At 35.7% G+C, this 23,184-nt stretch overlaps 1 protein-coding gene and 1 pseudogene across 1 annotated transcript; both read left to right on the top strand.

Moving 5' to 3' along the window:
• LOC120188060 overlaps positions 1–5,566 on the top strand; it is a 25,699-nt pseudogene extending 20,133 nt beyond the window's left edge.
• Positions 1,756–23,184, top strand: LOC120188058 (DNA gyrase subunit B, chloroplastic/mitochondrial-like). Its single transcript, XM_039191595.1, has 21 exons — positions 1,756–1,983; positions 2,309–2,450; positions 2,559–2,639; positions 2,720–2,833; positions 3,257–3,313; positions 4,039–4,140; positions 5,609–5,759; positions 5,837–5,913; positions 6,126–6,236; positions 7,355–7,425; positions 7,779–7,920; positions 14,656–14,754; positions 14,879–15,007; positions 15,137–15,251; positions 19,684–19,751; positions 20,971–21,084; positions 21,163–21,279; positions 21,353–21,406; positions 21,495–21,600; positions 22,634–22,764; positions 23,063–23,184. Exons 1-21 carry the CDS (start codon positions 1,841–1,843, stop codon positions 23,129–23,131), a joined length of 2,193 nt encoding a protein of 730 aa, XP_039047526.1. The 5' UTR covers positions 1,756–1,840; the 3' UTR covers positions 23,132–23,184.

Genomic DNA, 23,184 nt, shown 5'->3' with positions numbered 1-23,184 from the left:
CTCCCAGTAGAGATTTATTGCATACACAATGATTCAAACTCGAGACCTTACTTAAGCGATATCAAGATAATTACAATTTGCACCAACTCTATCGGTGATAAGTATGATTTTTTGAGTATGTGAAGTTGAAAGGTTTTTATGGGAGTTTTCTACCGTTTAATTTAACCTCTTTTTATGTGCATGTTAACCAGTTAACATACATAATTAGTTTCTCTCATTAATTTTTTTAAATCCAAAGACTAGATTTTATTTTATTTTTTTAATCTAAAAGGCCATCCAACCAGGGATGGACCTAAAGGGGAACGAGTGGGGGCGATCGCCCCCTAAAATTTTAGTACTATATATTTTAGATATTTTCTTTGTATTTTTTATTGAAAATATGTTTTCACCCTCTAAAATTTTATAAGCTCGCCCAAACTTAAATTTTATAAATTCGTCCATGCTAACATGAAATCCTGAGTCAGTCCTTGCATCCAACAACTCAAAAATAGGGGTGTAAATAATTGAATTTGAAGGAAAAAAGTTGTGTTTGTGTCGTTTATTTATTTTTGAACATGTTTGTATTCATTCGTTTAGAGTTAGCAAATATGTTCTTTAAATATTCGTGAACATGTTCGTTTTGGAGTTCACGAATATGTACGTTTAGTGTTCGTTTATACGTTTGTGAACATGTTCATTTAACATTCGTTAACATGATCATTTCCAAGATAAAAAATGGTAAAATTATGCCACTAGTTCTTAAATTCCTCAAGTTTCATATTATAAACTCCAACTTTCACCATATGTTCAATTTAGTCATTACATTCACCAATATTTAAAATGTAAAAAAAGTAAACGAGCTTCTGAACGAGACATTAAATGAGTTTTTTGTGAACATAAATGAACGAGTCGATAAATGAGGTTATAAAGAAGCTCATAAACGAACTTATTCGTGAACATAAACGAACTAAACACACATTTATTCAAATTCATTTGTTTATTAAATGAACATATACAATTTATTTATACTCGTTTATTAAACTTAACAAACAAACATAAACTATACAAACGATTGACAAATAATTTATAAAATTGAATGATATGTTCATTTCCGTCCAAACTAAAAAATAACATCCTTATATTTGCTTCATTTTAGGGTGCGTTTGGTTCACGGAATGTAAGATTACCAGTGGGAATAAAAGATTACTAGGGAATAGGATTACTGGAATGTTGTATTTTGTGTTTGGTTGGTTTAGCAGAAATGTAAGATTACCGTGTTTGGTTAATTGAATAAAAGATTATTGGAATGTATATTTGACCAAATTGTCCTTATTATATATTTGTATAATATTACAAATTGTAAAATATTTATATATTTTCTTTAAAAAATTAAATTCATAATATTTATATAATTTTTTACAAAATTAAAAATATAAAAAAGGTTAATTTTTTAACCCCTGAACTTCATATAAAATTTTAATTATAGATTTTTTTTGTAAATCTAAAATAATTTAAGGATAAATTTGTAATTTAACTTTCGTAGAATTTTTATTATTCAATGACAGAAGAATGATATTTTTGAAAAAAAATAAAAATTTAAGGGCATTTTAGTCCAAAATACCGGTAATATTACAATACCTAAGAAAAGAGAGGTAATGACATTCTCAATAATATATAAAACATTATCGAGAATAAAATTCATGACCAACTAAACATAAAAATTGAACCAAACACCCCCCTCAGTGTTTTCCTTTAGACTGAGCCTAGGTTTTTAGGATTTATATAAAACACATTACGCGTAGAGCCAAAAATTGAAGAAAAAGATCGAGAGTCCCTCTAAAACCCAAAGTGTTGCTGTTTAATGGCGCTTCTTCCGCGATATCTTTATCCTCATCTGCACTATCCTCTTCGTCTCATGGCTTCTCGCCCTCGTTTCTTTCTTCATTCTCCTTCTTTTCATTCCCTCGCTTCGTTTCCTCGTCATTCCATCTTCTTCAACCCCAGGTTTTTATTTTGTTTTTCTTTTCTCTGGTTTCATCCATATTTTTTCCTTTCTTTTTTCATTACTTGGTGGGAAAGAAGCAAAGTTGGGTTTTCGAAAGTAGAAAACATGATGGGCATTTTGAACTTTATTCAGTTCTTACTTCAAGTACATAAAATTGCCACAAGAGTTGTCTTTTTGGTTTCGTTTGAGAAATTTTTTTCCTTTTCTTATTTCTGATTTGAGTGATAATGGGAAGATATTTAATTTTCAATTATTTGTGACTGGTTAATGCGGGTTTTGTTTTAATTTTTGTATTTCATTTTCTACTTGTCATTGATTTTGCAGGAAAAACTTCACATTGAAGAGCATTTGCAGGTTTCCAGTTCAACATGTACTTACTCCAAAGGCATTTATATCTTCTAATTTCACAACTGAAGCTGTTAGTGGAAGCAAAAGCTCGAAAGCTTATAACTCCGAGCAAATTCAGGTAATTTTGAAAAAATATAATCTTTTCTTATATTCTTTAACTTAGTATCGATGATGTTTTTACGTTGTTGTTGTTTTGGTGCTAAGGAATGTCTTATAATATCATTAGGTTTTGGAAGGATTGGACCCTGTTAGAAAAAGACCTGGAATGTATATCGGAAGTACAGGTCCTCGTGGTTTGCATCACTTGGTAATTTATTTCTCCTTTTCCTTCTACAACAATTTGATGTTAAAATCATTGACACTTTTGATTTTACTTCTTCCTATTAGGTATACGAGATATTGGATAATGCTGTTGATGAGGCTCAAGCAGGTTTTGCATCACAAATAGATGTTATTTTACATTCAGATGGTTCTGTGAGCATAAGTGATAATGGCCGAGGAGTATGTAACTTCTGTTATTTTACTGCTATAAATGCTTTTATTCTGTATTATATTTGTTGTCAAATGTGTTTTAAGATTTTCTTTCCTGTGAATTTGATTTTGGTGTCCAGACTATTTTATCAAATACCTTGTTTTCTCCATGGGTGCAGCATATCCCTTTTTGCAGTCAATATCTTTATATCACTGGTTCATGCTCAGTACATTATCTTGAGATGTGAATTACACAAACAGTCAATAAGAATTTTCTTTGTCATAATTTTTGTATATATGACCTAAACTGACACATCGGTCATTATGTGTTTCCAGTGCCAGACCATTTCAATTGTTTTACTTCATAATATTGATAAAAGCTATCTTTTATTTCTGCCTGCTATTAATGTGCTTTCCTATTGCTTTTAACGTGGTAGTGCTTATGAATTGCAGATTCCAATTGATTTACATCCTGTCACAAAGAAATCTGCCTTGGAAACAGTGTTGACGGTAAAAAAAGCATAAAAACCATATAGTCCTCTGTTTTCATATTGAGGTTTCCGAGAATCTTCTTCATGAAAGCTGCATATATAAATAAAGCACTCTCCTTTGTCCTGTAATTTTTTATCTGAAGTTCGTTTTCATGGCTAGGTCTTGCATACATGATTTGCAGGAATGTTGAGACCATGCTTTGGTATTTTTCCTTAGGGTGCTATGTGTATTTTTGCTTTCTTATAGTTCTCTATTTCCATTTTTGTTTCATTTTATAACCTTCTAATCAATTGGTATGGCTTTAGACTTTCACTTAATATTTCTTTTTCCTAGATTGTCATAAAAGTACATAGTATATTTTTTGAAGGTATTGTGAGAATCAGAAATAGGCCATCTGGAATGTCTTCAAAATATTGAATCAAATTCATTGCTTTTAGAAAAATTGCATGAATTGTATAACTATAATAGTCTAATCTTGATAGTTACTTTGAATGATGGAAATTTGAGTTAATTTCTACCAAAACTTCTTTGTTTAATATTATTTTTCCTAAATTTTCATAAAAATACATGGTATATTTGGTGAATGAATTGTGGGAAATACAACTTCCCAATGATTTTCAAAATATTCAATAAGATTCTCTGATTTTAGAAAATTTGCATGAATTATATAACAGAAGTAGTATGATATCAATGGTTACTTTGTCTGATGGAAATCTGAGTTGCATATTCTTCTTATTCTGCAGGTCTTACATGCAGGTGGCAAGTTTGGTGGTTTAAGTAGTGGTTATAATGTCTCTGGTGGCTTGCATGGTGTGGGTTTATCTGTTGTTAATGCCTTATCTGAGGTATGAATAATGTTTTAAATTTTATAATTTCCTCATTTCTGGTTTTATCTAGTTTTTTATGGTTATATCAGTTGTCAAAGGTGGGATAGGCCTAGTATCGCATCTATGCTCTCTGACGATTTTGGTTCCAGAAAATGCCAAAGAACCCCAAAAAAGAGAAACAAAATTGAAGTTTTTTTGGTTTTGGGGGGGGGGTTGGAGGGGATGAATGTAACTGCCAACTCTGTGGACAATTACAGAAATGGTGCTCATATATGAGAGCATAGCTCTCTAATTAAAGGGGTAAAACAATGAAATCTGACAAAAAATTGGAAGGACACTTCTCCTTTATGTACTTATTGTCTTGTCATCACCTTGATTTATTATGTTCTGCTACTTTGAAGAAATGATAGACAGCTAACAGGGTGTCCAACATGGATCTTTTCTTTGTTTGTTTCATTTACATCATTTGAGTCTTATTGTACCTGTAGATTGAGTTATACTTCTCTAATGTGGTTTATGGTTGAACAATTGCAAGGTTAACTTTCTATGCGGGTTTGTAATCTACAAACTAAAATCCATTTCCCATGAAATTTGACGCTTATGACTATACCATAATATCTATTTATCATACAAGATATATGTTTATTCTATTAAATATTTATTTACTGAAAAAACCTGAGCTAATATTTTCTCAGTGAATGCTTTTTGGGAGTCAAAGATGATCCCAGGGAATAGTTTCGATTGTACCTTGCTTTTGACTAACTTGGTTTATATTTGGGTCTCTTGGCTATGGGTCATCAACTTTACTTTTTCCTTTTTAATTTATTTATTAATTTTATTTTGTTACTTCCTATGTCCTTGAACATGATATGTACTCCGCTCAGGTTTTGATAAAATGTAGTTTACACTTCATTTGCATTCATGTTTTATGCATAAATTACAAATTAGAACATTAATGTTTGTATTCAAGGGTGTATACAATATTTTGTTCTGGTGACAGTTATTTCTTACTAAATTGAAATTAAGGTTTTGCCGTAATTGATGATCACTTATTTTAAGTTTTTTTTTTGATAGAATAAGGCGTCATTAAAAACCCCCTTCATATCCTACATGTTACAAACATAACATGAAGGACATTGGAAGGAGGAAAAGAGCGCCTCTAACTTTTATTAATGAGAACATTAATACACCTCCACACCTCAACACTAGCAACTCCTTACATAACAAATACCATAATTCTGTAAACATAACACACCCTAATACTCCCTTAATAAGAATAACCAAGGCCTAACACCTTTAAGCATTACACAAACCTAAAAATCAACCTATACCAGCTTTAGCTAATTCATCCGCTTCCCAGTTTGTTGCTCTCAAAATATGCCTCATGATAATACCCTTCCTCTCCACAATGGTAGCTATATCCCTTACCAAGGATTGAAACAAAGTAGTACTAAGGTTCGGATTATTAATCCACTGTTTGTTGCAGGCATTAGAAGTCACTGTTTGGAGAGATGGAATGGAATACCAGCAAAAGTATTCACGCGGGAAGCCTGTAACGACACTAACTTGTCATGTGCTTTCAACTGAATCAAGTGATCATCTAGGGACAAGCATTCGGTTTTGGCCTGACAATAAAAGTATGGCTGGTATTTTGAGCTCCTATTTATTTATGATAATCAGATTTTTATGATTTAATATATATTTCTTAACACAGTATTTACCACGACAATTGAGTTTGACTACAACACACTTGCTGGACGAATTAGAGAACTTGCTTTCTTGAACCCTAAGGTAAATTCTTCACATTTAGTTAGGTCACTATGTTAGGATCAATCCTCATAACACTTTCCATTAATTTCTTTTACCTTGCGTTATATAGGGCCAAAAACAAAATGGATATCATTATAGGAATTTTCTGGTCTATCTGCTTCCTTTATGTAGTATAAATCTGAGACTTTACCTTCTGGTGTTATAGCCTTGCTTTTTCTAATTGATCGTTGCAGCTTACTATCACGCTTAAAAAAGAAGATAATGGTCCAGAAAAGAGCCTTTATAATGAATATTTCTTTGCTGGTGGGCTGTTCGAATATGTGAAATGGCTAAATGCTGATAAGGTTTGTGCTTGTGTTTTTTCTTGTCTCTCTTCCCCTTTCCATTCATTCTTACTTCTCTATTTATGTATTGTTCCTTTCTCCTCTCCTCTCCTCTCCTTCATTTCTTTTCCTTTTATTTGCTTTTATGCTATTTTCATACGTCCTCATCCTCTTATAAATATATACATTTATATTTATATAAAGTGATTCATGCAACACCAAAATAATGGTAAAGGTTAGGATTACAGCCATTATAGGTTTTTTTTTTATAGAAGTTAGGCCTCATTAAAACCCCCTTCATATCCTTCATGTTATATCAGTAACATGAAGGACATCGGAAGGAGGACAAGAGCACCTCTGAATTTTATTACCCTGAAACATAACGTACAACCAATTCGTAGTCATAGACAGCTTGACATAAAACTTAAAAACATAGAACGACCTGCAGCAGTAAGACCAGGACCTAAAAAACGAGACAAACACAAGCACACAGAAACCTCAACAGAATACTACTTGATCAACCAATACCAGCCTTTGCTAACTCATCCGCTTCCCAATTGGCGGCTCTCAATATATGTCTTGAAATGATGCCATGTCCTTCCACCTTAGACGCTAAACCTCTAACCAAGTTCTGAAATAGTGGGGTACATAGGTCAGGATGTTTAATCCACTTCAGAGCTGTGGTGGAGCCATTATAGGTTTTGAAACTTGCTAATAGGCAAGTTCAGAATGATAAACTTATATTTTATTGAGTTTGGCGAGCAGTGCATATGTTATACATTGATTTCCAATCTTTCAGCCTTAAAGGCTCCAATATATGAGAATAAAATCATGAGTGAGACACATGATGGAAACTTTGTATCCTGGGCCTGCATTTTTGTCCCAGAATGGAGATTCAAGTAATGGCTTGGAAACTAAGATTTCTTTGGGATTAGTAATTTATTGTCTGTTGCAAAAATTACTGGTGAAATAGAAGTGGGTAAATGCAAAATCTAGATTTGCAGTTTGTCGTTGACATCTGCACAGAGTTGTATTATTGCATGTGTATTCTGGTTTTACAATCTAAATGCTTGGATATATATCTGATATTTGCATTCTGATGATATTTTTTATTGGTAACTGCTGGTTCTTTGGTTCAGAAACCACTTCATGATGTGCTAGGTTTCAGCAGACAAATAGATGGAACCACAATTGATGTTGCTCTTCAGTGGTAAAGTACTAACCACTTAGTATGCTATTCACATGCATTCAAATTGTCCTTTTCATGATAAAAAAATATTATCTGTGCTGCCATACATTTTAAACATTATAGATTCTATTTATTTACGTTTGACGAATTAGTAACACCCGTCATTACTAAATTCATACCTTTGATGTATTTACTGGGGAATTTATTTGATGGAATTTAAAATTGTTACATTAGTTGGTGTTGGGTTATAATTTTATGTAACTTTTACCTGCCAGTTTCATTTGTTTGGTGTCTATAATTTTCTATCATGTACTGTTTATATATTATTGGTTTAATAATCCATGTGATTTGGTTGGCTTGTTCAACTATACTAGGTGTTCAGATGCATATTCAGATACAATGTTGGGTTATGCCAATAGCATACGAACCATTGATGGTGGCACACATATAGAAGGGGTTAAGGCTTCATTGACTAGAACTCTCAATAACCTTGGAAAAAAGTCTAAGATTGTCAAGGTATTTCTATTAGTACTTTCTATTTTAGAAGTTTTCTCTGTTCTTGCTCTCCTTCTGTTGAATTTTTTTCTTCTTTAGAACAATTTCTTCTTTGTTATGGGGACTACCATCTTGCATTATTTATCCCATATTCCAAGAAAAAGATTGAACACGTTTAGGAAGAAGAATAATTCTATTTTCTTCTAATCTAAATACAACCTTTTAAAATAGTAGAAAAATAAAAAAAAAGGAAATAATCTCTAGAAATTAACCTATCCCTAAAAAATAGTAATTAGATTATGGCTAATGGTACAAGGAAATTCCTAAATCTGTTTAATTTAAGGAATTCCAACACTCCTCCTCAAGCTGGAGTGTAGATGTTAATCAAACCCAGCTTGCCCATAATTTCTTCGAACCTTTTTCTGCTCAAGCTTTTGGTTAACACGTCTGCTACTTGTTGTCTTGTAGGTAAATATGAAACACAAACTTCCCCTTTGTTAATTTTCTCCATAATAAAGTGGTGATCAATTTCCACATGCTTGGTACGGTCATGGTGTACAAGATTATGAGCCATACTAACTGCTGCCTGGTTGTCACAGAATAATGTTATCGGTTTTGTATAGGATAATTTTAGTTCTCCCATTAGCCGTTGTAACCATATTCCTTCACATATACCGTGGGACAGAGCTCGATACTCAGATTCAACATTGTTGCGTGCCATAACAGACTGCTTTTTACTCCATGTCACGAGATTACCCCAAACATAGCTGCAGTAACGGCTTGTGGAGCGCCTGTCATTAACAACACCTGCCCAGTCTGCATCAATGTAGACTTCTATGCTTCGATTTACATCTTTCTTGAAATGCAACCCCTTACCAGGAGTCCCTTTTAAGTACCTCAATATCCTGTAGGCAACTTCCAAATGTTTCTCCATAGGGGCATGCATAAATTGACTAATAACACTTACTCCAAAAGCTATGTCTGGACGAGTGTGAGAAAGATAGATAAGTTTTCCCACTAACCGTTGATATCTTTCCCTGTACCTCTTTTCCATCCTTATCAATTCCTAATTTAAGGTTGGGTTCCATAGGAGTCTCGGCTGGTTTGCAACCCAAGAGTCCGACTTCAGGAAGTAGATCCAAAACATACTTTCTTTGAGAGATTGGAATACCTGCCTTTGACCTTGCTATCTCCATTCCAAGAAAATATCGAAGATTCCTCAAGTCTTTAAGTTGAAACTCAAGACTTAAGAACTCTTTTAGTCTTTCAATTTCAATAGAATAATCTACTGTCAATATTATGTCATCTACATATACAATGAGAATACATCACTTCCCATTATCCGAGTGTTTGTAGAATAAGGTGTGATCAGCTTGACCTTGAATATAATGTCTACTAGTCATGGCTTTGGCAAAACGATTAAACCAAGCCCTAGGGAATTGCTTTAGTCCATACAAGGACTTCTTCAACTTGCATACTTGGCCCTTGCTTCCTTCGAATTCGGGCGGAAAATCCATGTAGACTTCTTCGTTTAATTCTCCATTGAGAAAAGCGTTCTTTACATTCAATTGGATCAAAGGCCATTCTAAGTTGACAGTAATTAAGAGAAGCACTCGAATAGTATTCAGTTTGGCTACTGGTGCAAATGTTTCCTCGTAGTCCAACCCATATGTTTGAGTGAAACCCCTGGCCACAAGTCTAGCCTTTTATCGATCAATGCTCCTATCTGGTTTAAATTTTGTAGTGAAAATCCACTTACAACCCACAATCTTCTTCCTAGTAGGTAGTTTAGATATTTCCCAAGTTCCATTGTCTTCAAGAGCCTTTATTTCATCCAACACAACTTGCCTCCATTTGGTTGACTTAAGAGCCTCTTCTATGTTCTTTGGAGTTTCTACAGAGTCAACATTAGAAACAAAGGCATTGTAGGATTTAGACAAGTTTCCATAGGATACAAACTGAGAAATGGGATGTTGAGTGCAGCTCCTAGTGCCCTTTCTTAATGCAGTTGGAAGATAGATGGAAGGTGAAGGAGGTGAGACTTCTTCCCCAAGGCAGTCCTCGGGTAAAGATGGCATTGGCACTGTTGTTTCAGTCTCTGGCAGCTGATGCCTCCGAGAGTATATACGAAGCCGTTGAGTTTTTTCTTGTTGTTTTTCAGAATGAGGGCTGTTTTTCTTCATTAGTATGGTTAATCACCCTTGTTTCTTGTTGCTGCATAGTGGAGATAGGAAAAACAGGGTCCAAAGCAAGAATTACAATGGCTGTAGGATTTTCAGCAGGTTTTGTAGTGGTGGGAGAGCTGATAGAGTCTTGAGGTATAATGAGAAGATTGTTCAAGGTCTCATCTTCACTAAATATCTCCTCTTAAAGATGAGAGGCTGAAAAATATAGTTCGTTTTCGAAGAAAGTAACATCAAGGGACACAAACATCCAATGTAAGGTTGGAGAGTTGCACTTGTACCCTTTTGTGTAGGTGAGTAACCAATAAAGACACAAGTGTGGGCTCTAGGATCAAGTTTAGATCGGTTAGGTTGATGGTTGTGGACAAATGCTTTGCAACCAAAAGTTTTGGTTGGGAGATTAAGAACACAAATCAAGGGAATTTTTTTTGAAGAGTATGTAAAGGTGCTTGAAAGTTTAATATCCTTGATGGGAGTCGGTTTATATGATAATAAGCAGTGAGAACAACTTCTCCCCATAAATACTTTGGAACACCCGTAGTAAACATAAGGGCACGAGCCACGTCTACAAGGTGTCTGTTTTTCCTCTTGGAAACCCCGTTTTGTTGAGGGGTGTCAAGACAAGGACTTTGATGTATGATTCCTTGCTCTGAAAGATAAAGACTTAGGATAGAATTAAAGTACTCTCTCCCATTATCAGTTCTAAGGGTGTGAATTTTGAAATTGAATTGGGTTCGAATCATTGAATGACTTCGGTTTTTTCTTTGAGGAGATAGACCCAACAAACTCTAGTGTGGTCATCAATGAAAGTTATGAACCACCTAGCCCCTGTGATGTTTTTTACTCGACTGGCTCCCCATAGATCACTGTGGATTAAAGAGAATGGTTGAGATTGAACCTAAGGTTTCAAAGGATAAGGGACATGAGTGTGTTTAGACAGTTGGCAAACTTCACAATTCAAGGAACTTATTTTCTTATTTAGAAATAGTAGAGGAAACAATTTCTTCAAGTACAAGAAATTCGGGTGTCCTAGTCTACGGTGCCATAACATGATAGAATCTTCTTTTGATGTAGATAAGGCCATCCCTTCTTGTGAATTGTCTTTGTTCCAAACATATAAGCCATCATCAACTTTAGCAGTGCCAATCATCTTCTCCGATTCTTGTTCCTGAACCACACAACCAAAAGCAGAAAATTCAGCAAGTACTTTTTCATCCTTGGTAAGCTTGCTAATTGAGAGTAAATTACAAGAAAGATTTGAAACATGTAAAACTTTATCAATGGAAAAATTTTCAGTAAGTCTAATTGTTCCCAATCCAGCCACCGGCGAGTAAGATCCATTAGCTATGCGAATCCGGGAGTGATCATGACATGGTAAATATGTGAAACAAACTTGGATTACCTAAGGATGGCAAACGGGTATAATTTCATGGATTCCGCACCATACCCGCTCCAATTAGGGCAGGGATGGATATAACTTTAGTGGGTAGTGGGCGGGTGTGGATTTAGAAAATGGTACCCATCGCGGGTAGTGGGTGGGTGATGGGTTTGAGACCTTACTCGCCTCGCATCCGCCCCGCATCCTCCCGTCGCACATTTCCCGCCCACTAAATACCCATTAAATTTTGGACCATTATGAATTTAGGTATAATTTTAGAGACTAATTTATAAATTTTAATATTGTATAAGATATAACTTATAATCCTTGGTTTATTTTATTATGATTCTTAATGTACGTGTTTGTTTTATGTTTATTGCTTATGTATAACTTAAGGTTGCTGCCAGGCGGGTCTAGTCAGGTACGTCTCCAGTTGGGTAATGGGTGCGGGAATGGATTTGAGAATATACCCGCGTGGATCTGAAAAATTTACCCATCATGGGTGGTGGGCGGGTGGTGGATTTGAAAATATTAGGTGGGTATGGGGACAGGGAGGGGGTATCCGCACCCGACCCGCCTGTTTTCCATCCCTAAGATTACCTGTCATGTGGTTGGATGCACCCGAGTCTAGTATCTAGATAGGTTCATGTGTAGTATTTAAGGCAGTACCTTGAATAGCTAGTGACCCACTGGCTGTAGGAGTCCCAAGTAGTTTATGAAGAGCCTCAAGTTGAGTTTTGAAATATTGAGCTGGTTCAAAATATTTTCTGAAAAACTTTCATCATATAAACCTTTATCTACACCTTTTTATGCAGAATCACCTTTGTCATGCTCCTTGTCAAAAAGCCATTTAAGTTGCAAACTTGGTTTTAAAATGGCAGCCTGATGCGGTAGGGCGTACATAATGCGGTCTGATGCGCATCTGCAATTGCATTCTTCTCTTCCCTTTCTTCCTTGTTCATCTGCTTTTCTCTGCACTCGAGACTACAAAACGCTGTATCCCCCTGCAAAAAAGAAACAAAACGAAGCTCACTGAAAAGGATTCAAACTAGGAGAGGGGGGAAGAAAAGATGATGTGAAAAGAGTAGAAAAATACCTATACATATATATGTCACGACCAGAAGCTAAGCGGCGATCACAAAGCTAACAAGATCTCGACTATGTGGTTAGTAGAAGCCGATCTTTCCGAAGAAGGGTTTTTGGAAGACACCGTGGACGAGAAACGTTGATCGGAACGGGAGTTTCCGTCGTCGAATTCAAGGTGGGGAGGGGGAGGATCGGATACGATTGGGTGTCGGTCCACGACTTCCTCCACGTCGGAGGCATCGACGAAGGCGATCCCCGTCATGCTCGTCGTTCTCTTGATTGGCTGGCGTGTACGTTTTCCGAGCAACATCGTGTGTTATATACTTATATTGTTTTTTTTCTCTGTTCCTTTCTCGAGGGATTTGTGAAGAGAAAGGAAAAGGGAGTGGAAATGGAAGATAGTGAAGGGGAAAGAGAGCAGATAAATTAAAGGACAAGGAAGAGAGAGAGAGAGAATCTGGGCCGTTACTTGCAGGCACAGGGTCTCAATGAAGTTCACTTCACGCTTTATTTATTGGTTTATTTATTTATATACTTATTAGGTCCCTCTCGAGCTCGAATATTATTGAGTCTGAATCGATTTAAAAACTTTAAAATTAAGTTCGAATCGACTCGAAAACTCACGAGTCTAAATTTTTTAAGCTTGACTCGAAACTCGAAACCATGAATTTAAACTCAAAATGAAAAAATAATCTTAAACTTAATTCGATTGAAACTCAAACTTGAATATGAATATTAAATACATGAAAACTTTATACTGTATTTTTTGAAAGAATCAACACATAAATGTTAATATTATTAATAATTTATTTTTTTAAAAATAAAATTTTAATATATTATATTTTTGAGATATTTGTGAGCTTGTCAAGTTGAGTATCAAATAATTTGTTTCGGCTCGTTAAGAACTCGAGTCGAGTTCAAGATCGAGCCGAGTCCATTCGAGTTGAATATCTATCGAGCTTTGAATAAGTCGATCTTGAGTAGCTCACGATCTGTCTCGTCTCATTTACCGTCTAGCCCTTCTAGATATAGCAGTGGACTAGACTTTTATTTTCTTCATCCGAATCAATAAACCGGGTTTATTATAATGAACACGCTATAAACTATTTTTAATATTCAATATTGTAATGATAAACTTAGTTAAAATTAGAAATGAAAATGTGTTATGTAAATTGTAGAGTGGGGAGTTGGAGCTGGGAGTTTACTTGGGCAATATATCGCCTTAAGGTTAAGTCTTTGCTCACTACTATTTTTAAAGTTGTGTGGAATTTGTTTATTTATTATGTGTGGAAGGAGATGAAGAAGATTTGGTGTTTCTTGATGATGATCTTACATGGGATGCGGTGGGTAGATCTTCCGGGGCTAATGAGCCAAGTCATTTCACTAGAGGATCAAGAAGAGGAGGTGATGATGGGGTCGGCCCATCAAGAAATGATAAAGGAAAAAGACTCGCTCTTCTTGATGAAGATGAAATAGAGGAAGACATTGGAGTGACTGATGATGATGAGGGAGATGGAGACGTGCTCGGGTTTGATGATGAGGGAGATGGAGACGTGCTCGGGTTTGATGATGGGGATCTTGGAGACATTTAGTTTGTGACTAGAGAATGTTTGGAGAACTTTGTGGGGGAAAGGGAAGTGGGGGTTATTGTTGATTTATCTTTTGATTGTTTTGATTTTCTTACGCGTACTTGTCTATTATGTTATTCAATATTTATGAAGAACTATTAAGCTACTTTTGGTATTAATTGAAGTATTTTTGATATATAAGTATTTACAAGGTATAAAATTAGTTCAAAAGTATTTTTTTGTGAAAATTGGCGCATCGGGTTCGTGATGCGAGCGCATCATGCATTGGCTCCCGGGACACTAAACGCATCAGAGCGCATCCCACATTTTAAAACCAAGGTTGCAAATCTCTATTCATGTACTTTTAAGGTCTAAGCAAAAAGTAGTTAAATCACTCTTTTCCGTCTAATAATTAAAGCACTTTAAATACTTTCAATGTGTTTATTGATGTTGTTGATTCAAGTTTAACTATTATTTTTCCCATGGATGGTTTGAAGTACTTGTGATCTATGCCATCATGATTATCTTCTGTATCTCTCAGGATAAGGATATTAGCTTAAGTGGTGAACATGTAAGGGAGGGACTGACATGCATTATTTCTGTGAAAGTTTCAAATCCAGAATTTGAAGGACAAACTAAGGTATTATTTGCATATCATGCTTTTCATACTATTATTCTTGCATAGTGAAGCTCTTGATATCTTGAGCCCAATGCATGGCCTACATTGCTGTTATAATGACTTGAATTTTCATTTATCTTTAAAGACAAGATTGGGAAATCCTGATGTGCGAAAAATCGTTGATCAAACTGTTCAAGAATTTCTTACTGAATATTTGGAGTTGCATCCAGATGTACTTGATTCAATCCTTTCCAAGTCACTAAATGCTTTCAAGGTACCTTTATGTTATAAACTTTCTTTTGACCCTGTTACTGATTCACTAGTTACCTTGTCTAAGGGCTCTATGTCTGCTGGAAGTAAGTACATAACAATGATGTTCTCATGGCTGTTGTTTTGCAACCAGGCAGCTCTTGCAGCAAAGAGGGCAAGGGAATTAGTCCGGCAAAAGAGTGTGTTAAAATCATCTTCTCTTCCTGGAAAACTGGCTGATTGTTCATCCACAAATCCAGAAGAATCTGGTAAATGTTGCTTTATTTTAAAATATTATCTGACTTACATTATGAGTTTTTTAATGGAATTTTTCTCATGTTAGTTGTGTTCTGGTTGTAGTTAAATTTCTCCTTGGTTCAATCATTTTGGAGTCTTGTTACTAGGCTCTGTATATGCTACTTATAGCAATTGCCAAATGTGTAAAGGTCAATTTTTGGTGTTTAACCTGGTTTCAATTCTAAGTGTTATATTTTAATGATGTTTCCCCCCCTGCAATTCCTTAATCAAGTAAAAGAAATAGCTGCTATTCTATTTTTAGTATTCAGGGTAAAATGTTATTCAAATTCTCTATACCGAAGGTGTTTCTGTCACTATTATCTTCTTGCTACCAACATCTTTACACGAGGTATAGTTTTGTTGCATATATACTTTTTATGAACCTTTTCCCTTCTGAATGTTTTTTCCACCATTCTATGTTTTTTTATAAGAAAAAGGCCTCGTTAAAACCCCCTTCATAATCGTCAAGTTACACATGTATCTTGATGGACACTGGAAGGAGGAAAAGAGTGTCCACATTTTATTAATAGAAACATAGAGTACAACCTGGGTAAAAAATCCCCTTGATTACAATCTTCCACATAAATCAACGCCTCTCCCCTCAAAAACAACCTACACACCAAAAAAAAAACACACACACACACACCTGACACGATACCTGCATTAGCTAAACCATCAGCTTCCCAATTTATACTACTCTTAACATGCTTAACAACACGTTAAAATCTAGCACACTCTTTGCTAATTCCTTAACCAAATTGCTAAATACAACAGGGCTAGCTTCAGGATTTTTAATCCAATTCACAACTATCAAAGAATCACTCTCCAAAATAAGACGCCCCTTATCTTTCCACTTTGAATATAAAAACAACTTCAACCCAGCTTGAATTGCTTTGAGCTCAACAAGGACCGGAGGACCTAGTCCAGACGCAACTGAGAATGACCCTATCTACTTGCCTTCAACATCCCTAAGCATCCCACCGATACCACTGCACCTCCAGTCACAGCCCACTGCCCCGTCCACATTTACTTTAAACCATCCCGAAGGGGGTGGACACCAACATGTCGAGGTAGGAATTTTCTTCATCGAACCATTATGCTTATCGGCCAACGTTAGGTCACCCACAAGACAATCTAGTGAAACAGAAACCTGAACTTCTTCGCCAAGAACCAAGTAGCCACCCTATATCTAGCCAAAAAAAAGGGATAAGTTTGATCCACACTGCCATTCTCAAAACCATTTGATTCCTACATTTCCAAACGGACCACATTACAGCACCCAAAATAAATTTCCAAATCTCAGATTTCAGAATTACATCAGCCCAGAAGTATATGAATTCCTTGGGACTATTGGGCAAGGCTGAACATACGTTCCGTAGCCTTAAGAACCGCACCCACACTCCCCAAACTAATCTGCATGAGAAGAATAAATGACAAACAAACTCGGTTTCAGAACCACACAACGGGCACAGAGGATCCTCGATTCCGCTTACACCCTGCTTAATTAAAGCATATTTGACTGCCATCTTCTGGTGAATAATCTGCCATAACAAAGCTTCTACTTTGGGAGGTGCAAAACCAGCCCAAACAAACTTCGACCATAGCAAATCCGGATCCGAAAATCTTGAAGCTACTTTAATGCACGATTTAACCGAATATACACCTTCCCCGTTCCCTCTCCAAACACAACAATCATCATCACCCAAACGAATACTAACTTTGTCCAATAACAAAAACAATTCAATCCATTGATCCATTTCCCAATCTAACAAATTTCTCCTCATCTGGATGTCCCACACCCATCTTCCATTGATTAGCGACCCAAAATCTGCTATAACTCAAAAGCCTGGGAAATTTCATCCTCAGAGGAAGGCTGAAAAGCCATCCATCCCGCCAAAACTTAAAGGAATTTCCTTTCCCAACTTGCAGTACCAAATGATTGCGTAAACATTGGCCAAAAGTGTCGTTTGACCAGAAGTTATTAAAAACTCCTTTGCAAAACCATGAAGACTGGGAGGACATTTTTTTCCAACAGAATCGCCCTTCTATCCAAACTGTACTTGGAGCACACCATCATTTTCCACCAGGATTCCTTCTCACTACCAAATTTCCAAACCCACTTACCTAATAATGCTTTATTCATAAGCTTTAAATCCGTGACCCCCAAACCCCTATACTCTCTTTGTTTACAGACTTGCGACCAGTTAACCCAATGAACTTTACTTTTCTGAATCGTGCTCCCCCATAGAAAGTTAGCCATAACTGAATTCATCCTTCAACAAATGCCAGAAGGCATTTGGAACAGACATATAGTATATCGGAAGCGCAGAAAGGACAAATTTCACCAACACAACCCTTCCAGCAAGGGATAGCGTCGAAGCTTTCCATCCAGTCAACTTCTGATAAAATTTCTGGATAATCAGCTCCCATAACCCTATCGACAACTTCTGATAAAATTTCTGGATAATTAGCTCTCATAACCCTATCGAATTTCGCATGGACCCAAGAGGAAGCCCGAGATACTCCGTCGGAAAAACATCAGCCAAACACCCAATAGACTTGGCCCAATCATTGACAGTTGAGTCCTCCAAATTAATCCCAAAAATCTTATTTTTTGAGAGATTTAACTGTAGCCCTGTACACATCTCAAAGACTACCAAAACTCTCTTAACATTCTTCAATTGGCCTTCTGAAACGCCATAAAAGATTAGCAAATCATCAGCGAATTGCAAATGAGATAACAAGAACGAGCTATTGTCGCAACCAATATGAAATCCATTAAACAATCCCAACTCAACCGCCTTTGACAGCAACAGATTAAGCAACTCTCCCACTAAGTTAAATAACATCGGAGATAAAGAATAGCCTTGACGTAATCCCCTTGATATATTGAAACTTTCTGTTGGAGATCCATTTACTAGGACTGAAATAGTTGTGGATATGCACTCGAAGATCCAAAAACGCCATTTCTGTCCGAATCCCATGTGCTCCATAATCTTTATCAAAACAACCCAATCAACTGAATCATAAGCTTTTCTGAAGTCCACTTTGAAAGCAATACCTCTCCTTCCTTTCCTCGTCCAATAATCGATGCCTTCATTCGCTATAAAGGAGTAATCGCAAATCTGCCTCCCTGGGATAAACGCGAACTGCCAGTGACCAATCAGCGAATCTAAACACACCCTTAATCTTTTTGACAGCACTTTCGACAAGATCTTATACAACCCTCCTACCAAGCTAATAAGCCTATAGTCCTCAATTCCAACCGGATTAGACTTCTTCGGAATCAGCGTGATAAACGAATGGTTCACACCATTTCGCAGCTTCTTCCCCGAGTAAAAATCCTTAAAAAACTTCAGAATGTCTTCCTTTAGAGACGGCCAAATGTTTTCATTATGAATATTGAGCAAAAGTAGAAGTTTCTGAATATTTTTGCTGAGGTTAGATTATGGTATAATTTTTGTTGCTTGGACTGTGGGAGGGGTCTTGATGTGCAATTGCAAAAATAATAAGTAAAACTGAAAATTATTATTAAAAATGTATTCAGATCTGGTATAACCACCAGTATATCTGACCCGGTGACTGACTATTCTGAATTGTGTATTACAGAGCCCTATTATGAGGGTGACCCTCCAAACCCAGCTTGCTCCATTTAGAAAGCTAGGATTTGAACTCTGGACATGGTTTAATGGATCTAACACCTGTTTCCACTAGATCAACTAGTAGTTGGTAGATTTTAACTCCTCTTTACATGAATGGCCAGAGTAACCGTTTTATTTTCTTTAAATTTTATATAACTGTAATTGTACACCTTTATTACAACTAAGCTATTTTTCTTTCCATCTCTCTCCAGATTTATTTTCTTGTTTCTGTCTTTCTATACCCTTCTAAGTTTCAAACTCTCGTCTCTAGCCCAAATGTCATGCCCTATCTTTTAACCAATGCTATTATGGGATTTATACTGATGGTAGATAGCAATACCTCTTTTTCACTCTTTCATCTTATTTATTTTAATAACCATTAAATTTGACTTTCAAGATCTACTGTTAGATCTAAGGTTAGAGCTGCAGTTCTTACGGTTTTTTTAGTTCTCTTATTTATCTGTGCTTATAACGACAAAGATAAGGTTTTTTTTAATTTTTAATTTTTATTTTCCTGGGGGGCTAATTGCTATATAACTAAATAGGATGATTTTTCACTGATTGAAAGCCAGTATACAAGATATAAAAATTAGTTGGCAGAGAATGGAAATATGCCAGTTGAGGGATTAAGTATCTCTGACTTTATTTTTCATTGTGTGAATTCTACATTGTTAGTTCCTTTTGGCTTCAAAATAAATGATAATGCATTCTGATCTGCTACGTAATAGTGTCTAAAACTTATTATATGGTTACATGTATACAGAGATTTTCATAGTTGAAGGAGACTCAGCTGGTGGCAGTGCTAAGCAAGGCCGTGATAGGCGCTTTCAGGTTATACTTCTCCATAGTAGTTGGGTAGAATGGATTTAATTTAGTTATCAAGCAATTTCTTGAAACATGTTGGAAAATTCTTTATATGTTCTTGGTATTAGCCTTCAATTAATCAATTATTTAAGCTTTCCTTTATGGAGTTGATGGAACATGCTTTTTCTTGATGTTAAAACACACTAACTTTTAAAAGTAACACCTATTCATATGAAGAAAAGATGTAGTGGAGTGGGAGAACTTTGCTTATGAAATCTGTAGTACGTGTTTGTAATAGGCTAGTCTCATGATGCTTATAGGAGCAGATGCTAACCAATTGATGCCATCGTGAGACTGGTATTATTATGCAAATGTTTTCATCTGCTAAGTTTTTTCATTTGCTCTTATAGCATTTTTATAAACTTTTTTTATAAACATTTTAACAGTTTTGTGAAACATATGAAAATGGAAGTATTTTAAAATGGACCAAATGGTAGCAAAATGAAGTGAGTAGAAGACAAGTAATAATATAGAAGAATGAGTAGGAAAGGAAAAGGAAGAGAGAGATGTCTAACACACCTTGATGATTATGAGTGCAGCAAAAGGAAATGAGTAGAAGACAGTGAAGTAATATTATAGAATAGAATGAGTAGGAAAGGAAACAAAAGAATGAGGGGAAGAGGAAGGTACTATTGATTTTCCGCAACTAAAGTCCAAACAAAAGTGTCATCATTGTTGCTTGTTAGCTGTTTTGAATGTTAAAGTAACATTTCCAATGGGACTGATTTAGTTTTTGAATATTTTTGAGGGGGCCCATAGCTTTAGGCTACGCTTTATTTTCACCCAAGTCCTCTTTTCTTTAAGTTATATTCTTATTACATGGTAAAAAGCACTTCAGCATAGCATTCTTTATATCATGTCTTCTCTAACATGCTACTGTAGTTATGTCTTTCTGGATTATTATACCACAATGCAAATTACTCAAAATACATGATATGCTTTGTGGCTCATGGTAATTCTAGAAGCTTAAGTGTTTTGACCTAGGAAGTTGGCTTATGGTATAATTTTAAGATGGTTTGGGAAGTAGTTTGTACTTTAGTTAACCAAATGACATTTAACTGATTAAATGGTGCTCTGTTATGCATGGGGTTATAGACCTTTATTCTGTGAAAATTGGTGTCTTATTTTACTGTTGTCCTTATTAGAGTTATATCTGACATTTTAGTCTGAAAATGTGTTGTTGCAGGCTATCCTTCCCTTGAGGGGTAAAATTTTGAATATTGAAAGGAGGGATGAGGCAGCAATGTACAAAAATGAAGAAATTCAGAACTTGATTCTTGGTCTTGGACTTGGGGTGAAGGTACTTATTTTGTTATTCTGCTCAATTTCAATTTTAAAGTTGTTGATAATATCATGTATTGTATCTTTTTGATCCCAGGGCGAGGATTTTAAAATAGAAAACCTACGGTATCATAAGATCATTATCTTAACAGATGCTGATGTAGATGGCGCTCATATCCGAACACTGCTGCTGACATTTTTCTTCAGGTATCAGGTACAGTGGTAAAAGGAGTCACAATATTGTGGGTACAATAATAAACAAATTGATATCCCTGTTATCTTTGCAGAGAGCCTTATTTGATGCAGGATGCATTTATGTTGGTGTTCCACCTCTTTACAAGGTTTGTCGACGGCTTCACTGGATTATGAGAATCTAATCTATTTGATGGCTTGCTTATATATTCTCTCCTGGTTTGATACATTTATCAGGTTGAAAGGGGAAAACAAGTACACTATTGTTATGATGATGCAGACCTTAAAAAGGCCCTGAGTTTGTTCCCTCAGAATGCATCTTACAACATTCAGAGATTCAAAGGCAAGGATAAAAATCTCTTTCTATCTCTTCCTCTTTTTGCTGTCTGTTGATTTTTAATCGACTGTTGGAAGGCTAAGCACGGTACTTTGTATTATGCGATTAATGTTCACCTCTTAGAACATAGTTGTGTGCTTTCTTCTTAATGATTTTCTTGTTTGACGTTAATGAAATTATTTTAATTTCAAAGTTTTCTAAGTTGATTGTTTGAGTTTGAGTTTGCATTTGTTTGCATTTGTTTGAGTTTGCATGTGTACATACACATACATGCTAAAAATTTATAGTTGATTGTTGAGAGTCTACACAATGCTAATCTGTAGCCTTATTTATGATTCATTGGTATACCTATTATTTCTTGTTGTGTAATGTGTATGAGCCGACAAAGTGGGGATGTACATGTACATATTATAGGATTCCTTCCTCTTTTGGCATTTTATAACTTTATGTAGGTGGAGGGGTTTTACTTTTAATATAAGACCGTAGGAAACTAAATACTTAACAGATGTGGTATAACACCTCTCAACATTCTCCATATGTAGGCTACTTGTGAACATCTTCACCAGGGGTAGTCAACCTCGCATGGGGTTTAGGCAGGAAGAACAACATAACTGAACCCGAGCTCTGATATCCATATAACCTAAAACCAGTTGGCAATAGGTGGAGGGTTCAACTTTAATATAATGCCATGGAATCTCAATACTCAACAGATATGGAGTAATAAATATTTAAAAAAAAATGGAAAATGAGTTGCATTTTGAGAATAGAATGGAATCACTACTAAAATAAATAGAGAAAGCTTCAATATGCTTACATGTCATCTTTTCCTTTTTTTTAATGATAGGTTCATACTGTAGCAATAATAAGCAATAATTTGAAACAAATACCCAGCTTACAAATATCCTATATTTAGTTGAGTGAGGCTTCCTCACAAAACTTACTTGTGGCAATAATAAGGATAAGGATTTACTGAAATATGGAGTTGTACAAGTTTTTAGTATTCAGCATTGATCTTATATTTTAATTGGTTGCAATGCAGGTTTGGGCGAGATGATGCCTGCTCAGCTGTGGGAAACAACAATGGACCCCGAGCGAAGGCTATTGAAGCAATTAGTGGTTGAAGATGCAGCTGAATCTAATAGAGTGTTTTCATCCCTTATGGGTGCTCGGGTATGTAAATTGCTGATCTCGTTCATGGATAGGTTATTTACGATGAATGAGGCACAACTATTAACGGTCTCTTTTTACATTGACCAAAAGAGTCCAGTATGAGCCTAGTAATGGTCGATGTATTTTCTTGCCCCACTCTTGTAAGCATGAACACTACCGAATGGAAATCTGGATTTGGTTGAGGCCAAAAGGATTTCCGAATGCACTGCACGGTGCATCCTTTATTCGTTTAACTCCGTCACATTCATGCATAATAGTGATAATTTTGGTTGTAAGCTACTTTTGTGGTGCCTTTTAGGTGGACATAAGGAAGGAACTCATCCAGAATTCTGCAAGCCAGGTGAACCTTGATAAGCTGGACATTTGAGTACGATGGATCAGTGATGCATAGAATATCTGCATTGCTAAATCTGATGTCTT

This window comes from Hibiscus syriacus, unplaced genomic scaffold (assembly GCF_006381635.1).
Source record: "Hibiscus syriacus cultivar Baekdansim isolate YM2019G1 unplaced genomic scaffold, ASM638163v2 tig00116937_pilon, whole genome shotgun sequence".
Lineage (NCBI taxonomy): Eukaryota > Viridiplantae > Streptophyta > Magnoliopsida > Malvales > Malvaceae > Hibiscus > Hibiscus syriacus.
This window is presented reverse-complemented; position numbering and strand designations above follow the sequence as displayed.

Excerpts from the sequence above, each read along its gene's own strand:
- LOC120188058 (XM_039191595.1), top strand. The coding sequence starts at position 1,841 with ATGGCGCTTCTTCCGCGATATCTTTATCCTCATCTGCACTATCCTCTT. Across the intron at positions 21,085-21,162 it reads GTCTTGGACTTGGGGTGAAG|GGCGAGGATTTTAAAATAGA; the intron begins GTACTTATTTTG and ends TTTTGATCCCAG. Across the intron at positions 21,601-22,633 it reads CAACATTCAGAGATTCAAAG|GTTTGGGCGAGATGATGCCT; the intron begins GCAAGGATAAAA and ends GTTGCAATGCAG.